Raw genomic sequence first — 12,485 nt, 5'->3', positions numbered from 1 at the left:
AGCTACAATCAAGAATTAGGCTTGTTATCTACCTAAACTTGTGGCCTCCTATAAAGTTATGGATCATTCAAGGATGACTGTATGAGAATGGTCATGATCAGCACTGTGCACTTGGAGTGGATTTCTGACATTCGATCCATATTGGCCTGTCAATGTTAGCATCAAGCCACCTTCAGAATTAGCACAGGTTGCGTGGTCATTGGCTGCCATACCAAACTGTCCAGGGAGTCCATAATTTGCATTCAGCCTAGATAACGAACTTGACTCTGGACAACTTGAAGTGGAAATCGGCAATGCATAGGGTATAGCAGTGGATACAGCTGTCTCGTGATTACTTTGTTCAAGCTGTTCATGTGGTTGAATGATGGGGGCAGAAGTGCTGGTGCTTGGTCTCTTCCTTTTTCTCCGATCTTGTTGATCAACCCTGGAGGCAAGAGATGGCGCCAAACTTCTGTAATGCTCCTTCAGTCTTCCCAGCTGAATTACTTGTACTTCGATGTCTGCAGATGGATATTTGGACTCAAGATTGTAGTCTTTGATGCATTGATGCACAGCTCTTAGATCACCTATTAGACCATCTACAACCTTCTCCTGTAAGCAAAAGTCCTGTAAGCAAAAGTAGGCCTTAATAATGTATATAACATTGGGGATGGTACTAAATTTATCCATTCAAGAAGCATTAATGAAAAGTGTCCAAGGAAGAGCTTGTACCGTTTCACCAAATGATAACTAATTTTTGCAAATTTCACTGGCATGCTTTCTTGCATTATGCACATGACCTTTCAAAAGTTGTACAGCAGGGAACTTGTCTATTAACTTGAAGATGCAAATGCATCTAACAGCATCAATTAGTTGCTTCCTCTCAATGAGATTCCAAATAAAACCTGCGACAAATAAAACAGAATTGTAGCATCCATCAAATCAAGAGTAGCTAAAAATGAGAATTGCATAATCAACGGCATATTTGAGAGGGAAAAGAAGAAATTAGAGCAGAATCATAAGTCATAACTATGCAAGGGAAAGTCAGAATGCAGTGATCCAAGAACGTGATTTCACTAAACTTTCAACCAAGGAGAGGACACTTGTTCCAAACAAACAGATATCAAACCATTAAACAGTACATTTGTGCTAAAATTTACTAATGCTTCTAAACCACAGTTAAAAAAAAGACCACTTACCATATAATAATTTCCAACAAAGTCAATATGCAAACCTTGTCGCAGTCAATTTCATTTTATATTTTCCTAATACATGAATTTTATCATAGGTTTGTCAGTCACATTCAAACCATTTGCTAATATTCTAGCCAATTAGCTCCCCAAGGCAGCATAAAACCAACCGTAAGATAAATATCATCTTGGCAAAAGGAACAAAACAATGGTATCTAGACTCATATGGTTGCAAAAACCTATTGGCATTATATTGTAACTTGCAGAAATAAATCAGGTAGTATAAAAAACTAAATAAGAGTAATGGTAAAGATAGAGCACACACGTGAAAGCCAAATTTCAAGAAACTTACCAGGAATCTTATCTGCAAAGCCAACCGACTGACATAGTTCTAGAGCCTGTCTATGCCGAGAAATCACCCCAAGAAGATTGACAATGTCACCTCCATTTATGGTAGAGAGCAATCCATATGTAGCCACAAACTCCAAAAATAGTAAAATCTCCAATGAGTTGCCAGCATCGGTTCTCATTCTAGCTTTCCACTGCACTGCCAGCTTTCTTGCATCTTCTTTCACATGAGGTCCAATGTGCTTTGACACTCTCATTAGTGTCTCCAGTAGGTAAATGTAACCCTTCATGACAATTACTTCTGAAAAAAAACCTCATTCTCTCCAACACTGAGCAAAAGAGATTTGCATCATTTCCAACACAATTTGTGCTGGGTCTGGTGACACTTGAAGAGTGGCCAACATTTTGTCCTATACTGAATTATTCTCACTCAAACGCTCAACTATGAACCCCTGAAAATTTGTTGGTTCTCTGGTTGCACTTAGTTGAAGATTTGGAGATGAAAAGGGGGCTACACATTTGGCCACTGAAGATTCTGGTTCCTCAATTCTAACTGGGAAAGAAATTGTGCTGCTCGCTGTGCAAATACAGTAAGAAATAGTAGAAAGGAGAGTTAGTGAATAATTTTGAGTTTAACATTACATAAGGTAGCATTATGTGCGACTGGTGCTTTGATCAAATGGTAAGTATTGGATTGGGACGGACATTGCTATCAGGTTCAATTTTTCCATGCCAAACTAGAGACAAATAAGAAAATGCCTTTGCATATGTCAAACATCAGTTGGTAATTATGTGCAAATGGGAGTAGAAATGGCCTCAAAGACCAATGTAATAGTTTATGCAGAATTCCCATAACAAGTTCTGCGATGAAGTAATTGTACCAAAGGACGAGCATATGTGGCATCAAGCATGTCCACTGATCTTCCAAGAGATAAACGTAGAAAACATGCAATACAAGATGCTGATAGCCTTCAACTAGATATTAAAACAATAGGGACGAAGGATACTCTATGATGTTCAGGCCAGCAAAAAGGAGAAAGTTCTACTAGCTAAAATTGTTTGCAATAATATGAAATACCAATTTTGAGGAATATAACTAATAGGATGGTTATTTTGAAACATGTTTAAGAAGATGCTTGTTACAACTCAAAGTAAATCACTGCTCTCAATTGCTTTACAACGCTATAGGAATACGGCATGCCCTAGAGAGAAGATAACCATGCTATGCAACAGCAATAAGCAATCAAGTTTTATCCTGTAAAGAGAAACTCTACAAGGCAGGACATCAATATTCAGAACTTCTCATCTGACATCTATAGGTCAAATATCAAGTTACAAATTAGAATTTTGAGAGGCCTATCCCATTCAATAACATGAAACAGGGCAAGGCTGCTGCTCGTATAGAAGTCTGTTTATTGACTAATACAAGGGTTGTGATTCTTGAGAGTGATAAATAACTTTAATAACTAGAGTAATCAGAAGTGTAGAGCATTATTCTATATATATAAGAACAATAAGAGATAATCATCCAAAATAAGAAACTCAGTTACAAATAGCAAAACAAGGAGCTTACCAAATGCCTTATCTGAGACACCAAGGGCCTGGAATTCAGTTGTTTGTTCGGGCTTAACAACTATAGAGAGAAGACTGTGAAGCTCCTTTGGATCATAAATGGAGGTCAATTCATACGTAGTAACAAGCCGCAAGAAGCCCAACACCTCCAACCTATTCTCAGTGGTCACCGCCAACTTAGCCTTCCACTCAGCTGCTAACTTCATTGCCTTTTCTCTGACCTGAGCATTAATTTGTGGCGAGAATCTCTTTAACTCCTGTAGCAATACAATACAACTCCTTCTAATCACTCTTAGACCCGAATCAAGCTCCCTGTTGTCCACAGTTGAATTTGTAGGGTAAAACCCCTGCATTGCATCCAAAACCAATCCTGCTGGGTCTCTTGAGGCTTGAAGAAGAGCTGATATTTCTCTACTCATTAAATCAATTCTCTTCAAATGCTCACTCATGATCAACTGCAAACCTCTAGCATTACTTGCTGTTAAAGGAACGGCGACATTGTTTGCAGGGAGCATATGTTGAATCTTCACTAAAGGATGAACAATACTAGCCTTCTCCTTCGATTTCATTTGTTCTCCAACAGCTTTCGGAATAGATTCCAATAGTTTTTGTTTCAAGTCAAGCTCTTTTGCCTTTTCTTCAAGTCTCCTCTCTTTCATTTCAAGTTCATGAGAACGTTCTTGCACTGACTTCTCAACTAACTCAAAATGCTTCACATTCTCCTGTCTCATTTCCTCAAGCAAACGAAAATCCCTTTCCAATGTCAACTGAGCCTCATTGAGACACTCATTAACCCTCTTACCAATCAAATCAAGTTCCTCAACTCTCGGCTCAAACTCTCTCTCCCTCGGCTCAACCTTCTCCACCCACACTTCAAGTTCCCTCTTCTTCACTTCAACCTTACAACACCACTCCTCCATTGCCTTCTTATGCATCCCAAACTCCTTCACCTTCAACTCCATCTCCCTAATAACCCCCTCTTTCGACTTAATCCTATCCGAATACGCCACCATCGATTTCTGAATCCCTTCCATTTCCCCCCACTTCAAACTCAACTCCTTATCACACTTCTCAATCAGCCTCTCCACCCTCTTAACCTCCTTAATTTCCTTTCAGACCACACTCCTTCTTCCTCTTCCTAATATCAACACAGTACTTATCCAACACTCCTTGCACCACCCTCACCTTCTTCTCCTTCCCCTCAACCTCCCTACCCTTCTCCTCTATCCTCCTCTCAACCAAACTCAACATCTTATTCCTATCCTCAAGCATTCTCTCCTTCACTCTAATCAACCTCTCAACTTCCGAAAACCTCCTCTCTTTGACACCAAGCTCTTCACTAGTTTCTTCAATTAACAACTTTAAAGAGTCCAAGTGACTCTTACCGTACTCAACCTCCTTCAAAGACTCAAGCTTTTTCACCTGGTCAGCGATTTGGGCTTCCCGGGCCTGGAGCTCCTGGAACCGGGTCTGGATTTTGGTCCGGGTCGAGTCGAGGTGGTCCTCGAGGTCCTTCCACTGAAGACCTAGCACCATAAAGGGAGAAGTTTGGGTATGTAGGCTATCATAGGCTCTGCTCAGATTTCTCTGCTTCGTCTCTGCGAGGTCTAAATCAGAGGCTATGTTGTCCATGAACAAAAACCCTATATTTTCAGATAGGGAAAAGGGAAAAAGGTTGGAGCTTTAGGGAAAAACCCAAATTCTCAAAACCCTTGAGAATGGAGGAAAATGGAGAGTGACTGAGTCAGTAGAGTGATCACAGAATTTATACACCATTTTTTAGAGCCTTACCTATCTTCCGTACCAAAGCTAAAACGAGTGTGAATTGGGGGCCACGCCAGCTTATGAATTGCTGCCACGTGGCCAGCATTTTCAAATTCTTTTTCTTTTTTTTTTGGTTGTGTTCCTTTTTTTTTTTTTTTTTTTTTAATAAAGGGCTGGTGCGGCTGCCCTCAAGCCTTGATTAATGAAACAGTCGAATACAAGGGGGGGACATTGAGCCTAAACCCCTGATTACAATAGGCACCTAGAGTACATCCTGAAATAATATCATGAGTCTCTACTAAACAATTGTATTCAAATACGCACCAGCTAGCAAAGAACGCGCTCCAGACGGTTCTATTTGCTTCCCAGCGGTGACACAACGGAAAGATAACTCGGTCTACAACTCGAAGACAGCATAGCATAATATCCATTCTCACAGCTTTCCCACCATGTTGCCACTGGAAAATACATCCAGTGACACCAAGTTTCACCCTGCCACTAGGAGGTAGCGACCAGCAGGGGGGTGTTTTGGGTATTTCACTTTAGGAAGCAGGGGCATTTTCAGCAGAGATGGAAAATTTCGGCAGTTCTGATTGGGTGGCCGTAAGGCCACGTGGTGGGGAAACCCCCACCTAAGTATTTGCCATGAATTTTATGTGGGCAGGTACGTGCTTACGTTTTGTGTATGTTTTTCATTTGTTTGCAGTGATGAGCGTGCTCCGTTAGAGTAAGGGCCTTTTCAACCCCATAGGTTCTAAACTTACCCGGACTGTGAGAGTACACGACCGGTATTTGCATCAACATGATTGGTTTTGTCGTAAATTGAACGACTATTAAAGAAGTCGTTATATTAGGCAAGTGTAATTGTCGGGAGGGAAATAACCCGGAACACTAGCTAAGTGTTAGGTTTGGTGTTTATTCTCTCTTGATGGAGATATTTTGCATGAAGTGAATGCAGGATATTAATGGTTGGTGCATTCATGATGACAACTTATGAGTAGAAAATCGATGCATATTCAAGTGATTGCATTGGGCTAAATGCATGGTCAAATTCATGTATTGACTTTTTAGTCATATGAGGGAATTAATGTGGAACATGAGTGGTTGATTCATGAAGAGCATTGATGAAATGACTCTAGGGGCTTCTATCAATGGCTATATAGATACTCTCCGCATTGACAGAAGGAAATGAAAGATCGATATTCAAAAAGGCAAAAGATCTTATAATTTAACCCCTTTTTTTTAGTCATATGAGGGAATTAATGTGGAACATGAGTGGTTGATTCATGAATGAGCATTGATGAAATGACTCTAGGGGCTTCTATCAATGGCTATATAGATACTCTCCGCATTGACAGAAGGAAATGAAAGATCGATATTCAAAAAGGCAAAAGATCTTATAATTTAACCCTTTTTTTTTTTTTTGATAATTTAACCCAATTGATACCATAAGTTTTGCTTTATTAAAAACTAAAATCAAAGGAGCATGTGAACTTGACCATCCAAATTTCAATGGAAGGGTTTAAATTACGGTAGAGTTCACAACTTTTGTACACAACTGTCACAAGATCGACTCCTAAGATGTTTATTTAGGATGTCCAGACATTAGAAGAACTCCTCCATCTATGTCACGGGTTTCTACCTACATAGGGGGGGGGGGGGGGGGGGGGGGGTGTGTGTTCTCCCAAACTGTGGTCAGCAAAGTAGGCTACCTACTTCCGAAACTGCATCATATTAGGGTGAGGAAACTTGCATGGTACACGGAAATTAGCAGTGTGCATTGGCACTGGGGTTGGAGCCGGGGCCGGAGCTGGAGCCGGAGCAGGAGCTGGGGCTGAGGCTGGGTATCTGGTATGCATCATACACGGGCGCTTCATAGTTGGCATGAACGGCCCTCCAATATTGACAGCAATTGGGTGGCTCTTGGCAGGCATAGTAAACTGCCCGGGAATCCCAAAATTTGTTTTCAGCACAGATGACGAATGTGACTGTGGATAGCTTGGGATACAAGTAGGCAATGGATAGGATGGCGGTCTAGCAGCTGATATGGCTGTCAGCTGACCATTATGTCCAAGCTGCTGTTGTGGTTGAAACATGGATGTAGGAGTGCTAGGACAACTACGCTTCTTCCCTTTACTCTTTTGTGGTTCAACCTGGGAGGCAAGAGATTGTGCCGACAGTCTCCAATTCTCCTTTAGTTTTTTCAGCTCATCTATTTGTATTTCAACATGTGCGGATTGGTATTCAGACTCGAGATTGTATTTGTTGATGCATTGGATCACAGATCTTAGATCAGCTATTAGGCCGTCTACAACCTTATCCTGCGAGAAAAAGTAAGCGTTTGAAGATGTATCTCGATCTAGTGGGTGATGTTCCTTGATATAAGTATCTAAAAAGCAATTATAAAACTGTGCAAAGAAGAGCTAATTAAAGGTACCTTTTCATCAAGTGATATCTTTGTCGTGCAAATTTTACTGCAACGATTCAATGAATCCTCCACATATTCACGTAACAGTGGTGCTGGGGGGAATTTGTCGGTTAATTTGGAGGTGCAAATTAATCTGACAGCCTCAACTAGTTGTTTGCTTTGAACAAGATCCAGAATATAATCTGTAATGTGTCGAACAAAGTTGTACGTTTTCATCAAGATGCTCAAAAGAAGTTTCAAAAGGAGAACGGCATAGTAACATCAGTCACACTCGAAGAAGTTACCAATAGGAAATGAAACTAACAAAACAAAGATTGTTTAGGATGGAAAGACGAAAAAAGAACGCGAATAATATGCAAGGGAAACAATAAATACCAATCATGAAAGAACATTACTTCACCAAATCTTCATCCTAGGAAGGACAACTATTGCATAAAGAAACAGTACTACTTCACCAAATCCTCGACCGATACAAAGAAATATATATTGATACTTCACAACCACGGTTATAAACTGTTCGCTGGCAAGATAATAAAACCAGTCTGTAAACAATCTCTTACTTAACTCCATTGTACAATTTTTTAATTCCTTATATTATTGACTGAATGGGTTTTCTAAAGGTTTGTCAAACCTCATCAAGAAATTCGATAATAATCAACCAATCAACTACTCCTGAAGGGGCAGTTAAAAAAGAAGGGTAAAAGGAGGGCAACATAATGGACACAAGGATGGCAATTACGACATGTATGGTTACCAACACAGAGTCTAGAAAGAAATTAAACAGCATACCATAATAGTAAATAAGAGTAATGGTGGTCGGCACAAATAGCTTACCAGGGAATTTCTGTGCATAACCAATTGTCTGACATAGTTCTAAAGCATGTGTATGCCGAGAAATCAGCCCAAAAAGCTTTGCAAGCTCATCTGTCTTGAACGTAGAAACTAACCCATATGTAGCTATAAACAACAAGAAACCCAAGATATCTAGGGGATTTTCAGCATCAGTCAGTTTCTTTTTCCATTGTACAGCTAACTGTGCTGCATCCTCTTTCAACTGAGTTCCAACATGCGGTTGGGCTCTTCTTACAGTCTCCAATAGGGAAATGAAGCTCTTCATGGCAGTTGCTTCAAAACCAGCATTTCCTTGTGTCCAGTATCCAGCATAGGATACTTGCATCAAATCCAACAAAATTTTTGCTGGGTTTAAATTCGATGACTTTTCAAGAGCAACAAAAATTTTGTTCAGAATTGAATGTTTCCAAGCCAATTGATCATTTACGAACCCTGGAGAATTCCTTGCATGTACGTTGGCACTTGGTTGAAGATTCGAAGAAGTTACTGCATTTCTGGCCAGTGAAGATTCTTGTTCCTCATCTTTCACAGGAGGACACATACTGATTCCTATGCATTTACAATAAGAAACAGATGGTTAAGTGACAGAATAAGTGCAACTTGTGCATTGAATCAATTTGTACGCTGTGTGGTGGACGGGCATGACTAGTATGTTTAAACCTCACCAAAAAAAAGGGAAATACTAAATAGGAAAATCGATATTTTTCGTATGTCAAACATCAGAAGGTACATGCAGATTGGAGAGAGAAACAGCCTAATAGACAAATTTGTATATGCAAAAAGAACAATTCTTAGGTTCACCCCTAGGGTGAATGAGCATATTCACCCCTATTATCGATTAACATACTTTTATTTAATAAATTTATAATCCAACGGTCCATATCTTAAATTAGCCTTTAAAGATCATCTATGTAAAAAATCAATCGAATCAGAAATCATTTAATTATCTAATTGAATCAAACAAATGGATGGTTCTAACAACACTTACTACTATTATGATGAACCGTCCATGTATTTCATAGAAATGAATAACTGAAAGGTCTTCAATTTGATTGATTTTTTACAAAGCTAATCTTTGTATTACGTTATACAAAATGAATGGTTGGATTAGAAAATTATAAAGTTATTATGCGTTAATCGACAATGGGGGTGAATATGCTCATTCATCCTAGGGGTGAACCTAATAATTGTTCATGCAAAAATTGCAATAACTAGATCTAGGATAAAAAGTTATCAAAAGAAAAGCATATGTGGCAACTGGCATGTCTACTGAAATTCTAATGAGATAAATAAGAAGATATGCAACAAGCTAGAGATGCTAAAGCTTTAAATAACATCAATATATAACATCGGGGGCAAATGAAACTGAATATCCAAAAGGAGAAAGTCAGAAAGTGTTTACAATCATCATAAAATATCATCTTTGCAGAAAATAACGCCAAGGTTGAAAACTATACCTGATTAAATAACGGCTAGCTTTCCTATTTGTCCTTGCTAAAGGACAGTTGATTAAGTAAGGAAAATACTTAAGACAAACAGGAAAAACCTTGCCGATAATAAATTTGTTTAATAATCAATGTGTCCAATAGATTCTTAAAATAAATGACTGCTCTAGATGTACATAATGTTAACCTACCGCAAGCAAAGGAAATTTAGATATGAATATGGGAGAAAATTAAGAAAGCTTTACGTACCAGATGGCTTATCAGAGATAGCAAGGGCCTGGCATTCAGTTGCTTGTTTAAGCGGAGCAATTAAAGCTAAAAGACTTTGAAGTTCCTTTGCATCATAAAGAGAGGTCAACTCATAAGTAGTAACAAGCTGCAGAAACCCCAATATCTCTACTCTATTATTAGTCGTCTCTGCTATCTTAGACTTCCACTCAGTGGCCAACTTCATGGCTTCTTCTTTCACTGGAGGACTGATTTGTGCTGACATACTCTTCAGCTCCTCCAGCAATAGAATGCAACTCCTTCTAGTAATTTCCAAATCAAATTCAATCTCCCTGCTTTCCGTATTTGAATTTGACCTGTAAAATCCTTGCATTGCAGCCAACACTAATTTAGCCGGGTCTGATGAGCCTTGAAGAACAGCTGACATTTTGCTACCCATTAAATCTATTCTCTGCAACTGCCCACTCATGAACCTCTGCAAGCCTATACCATCCCAAGTTATTTCAGATTCAGAACGGAGGGCGTTAGGCTCCTCTTGCGATTTCGGACCCTGTTTATTGTGTTCTTTAGTGGATTTTTTATTCGACTCCAATACTTGTTTTTCCAATTTAAGGTCTTTTCCTTGTTTACGAAGTCTCCACTCTTTCATTTGTAGTTTATTGGAGACTACATCCAAATGCTTTCTACCTTCTTCTATCAGTTTTTTCTGCTCATCAAAACCCTTTTCTTTCATCTGAACCTCACTGAGGCTTTCCACGACCCTCTTTTCAGTCAAACTAAGTTCCTTACTTTTCGATTTAACTTGTTTCTCTTTCAATGCAAGGGCCACTGCCCATCTCTCCAGCTCACTCTCTTTCGCCTCAAGTTTACATTTCAACTCATCCATTTCCTTCCTACGCACACGAAATTCCTCCACTTCCTCACTCATTTCCCTAACAATCTCCCCCTTCTCATCCAACACATTCGCGCATTCCTCTATCGATTTCTGAATCAAATTCAGCTTCTCCTCTTTCTGCTTCATTTCCTTATCACATCCCTCAATAGCACTCTTCACCACCCTAATTTGCTCTTCTTGCAAACCCAACTCCTCCCTCTTCTCCTCAATCTCCCCCAAAATCACACTCAACTCCCTCATCTTCGACTCGATTTCGCCACAATATTTATCCAACACTCCCTTCGCCACTTCCACTTCGCTCACCTCATCAAACCCAGCCTCCTTCAACCTCTTCATCACCAAATCAATTATATTCCCACCATCCTCAACCCTATCTTCCACCATGGCCACACTCAACTCCCTATCCCTATCCTCATCTTTTTCACCACATTCACCAACCTCATGACCCTTTTGCTCAATCAATGACTCAAGATAATTCAGATGAGTCTTACCTTGATCAATCAACTCCTCCACTTTCCGCACCTCCTTGGCTTTCGTCTCCACCTCCGTCATCAGCCTCACCTTCTCAGCCTCGCACCTCTTTACCTCCTCCAACTGGGTCTGGATTTGGGCCTGTGTCGACTTCAAACGGTCCTGTAATTCCTTCCACTGCAGAGAAAACCGAAGCATAGACGAAGATTGAGACTGTAAAGTCTCCAGTTGTTTGCATACACTCCTCTCTTTCGACTCAAACTCCTTCAAATCGGAGTCCATCTTCTCCATTGTTGAGTTCAGAGAAAACCCAAATGAGTGAATGACACAGAGGAAACGTTTAACACACAGGTAGATATAGGCAGAGACTCAGAGACTCGGAGACTAAGCAAAGCACCATCAACGTGAACCAGATTAATGAGGGGAATCTAAATCTAAATCTAAATTTGACTCAAATGTGTTCTGGTAAGAATGACATTTCTTTCTTAGGTCCATGCTAATAAAGGAATCCCGGTCTCTGTTTTCGCTGCGTCGACAAGTGGCGACATGTTCTTTCTGCCCAACATCCTAGTTGGCACACCTGCACTCTTGCCAAGTGGAATTTACAGTGTGAAATGATGACTTTACCCTTTCACACGGCAGATCATTTCTCGAGTTTTGAGGAGTGGTGTTCTCTTAGTCAGGAAGAAGATAATTTCGTGAAACACTCGGTATTAGTATAACGATCATATAATTAACCGTATTATCTTGTTTCTATTTCCCAAGCACATATTTTTATGACGAGTGATCAATTTAATAGTGGACTTAATTTGATATCACTTTTTTATATCGATCTGTATGTTACGAATTTATTGAAATGTTGTTACGTGTTATGTTTAATCCTCTAACTAAGTGGCATAATGAGAAGATAGAAAATTTTATTATGGTTGACAGGTGAATACCTTTTAATGAAGTCGTTAACGATCATATAATTAATAATTCATTTCTCTTTTTTTTTTTCTGATGCACATATCTTTATGGCGTGTGATCAATTTTATATCGGATTTAATTTATTGCTCTTTCTTTGTTTCGGTGGGTACGTTACGACTTCACTAATATGTCTTCACGTGTCATGTTAATACTCTAACCAAGTGGCATAATGAGAAGATAGAAAATTTTATTATGACTTTTTGACATGACACGTATCAACCTTTTAATGAAGTAATAACATATTCACTAAACAATCATATAATTAACAATCTAGTTCTTATTTCTTTTTACAATGCACATATCTTTATGACGAGTGATATATAATTTTATATCGGATTTAATTT

General features: G+C 39.3%; 1 protein-coding gene and 1 pseudogene across 1 annotated transcript; both read right to left on the bottom strand.

The window, feature by feature from the left end:
• On the bottom strand, positions 1-4,123 carry LOC133720990 (FRIGIDA-like protein 5; annotated as a pseudogene).
• A 2,400-nt stretch (positions 4,124-6,523) lies between these two features.
• Positions 6,524-11,623, bottom strand: LOC133722436 (FRIGIDA-like protein 5). The gene is made up of 4 exons (XM_062149332.1): positions 9,828-11,623; positions 8,116-8,682; positions 7,291-7,463; positions 6,524-7,174 (listed from the first exon to the last, which is right to left on the bottom strand). Exons 1-4 carry the CDS (start codon positions 11,461-11,463, stop codon positions 6,566-6,568), a joined length of 2,985 nt encoding a protein of 994 aa, XP_062005316.1. The 5' UTR covers positions 11,464-11,623; the 3' UTR covers positions 6,524-6,565.
• Positions 11,624-12,485: the final 862 nt, after the last annotated feature.

Source organism: Rosa rugosa, chromosome 7, assembly GCF_958449725.1.
Source record: "Rosa rugosa chromosome 7, drRosRugo1.1, whole genome shotgun sequence".
NCBI classification, from domain to species: Eukaryota; Viridiplantae; Streptophyta; class Magnoliopsida; order Rosales; family Rosaceae; genus Rosa; species Rosa rugosa.
The sequence above is the reverse complement of the archived record's forward strand: the minus strand, read 5'-3'. Positions and strand labels throughout refer to the sequence as shown.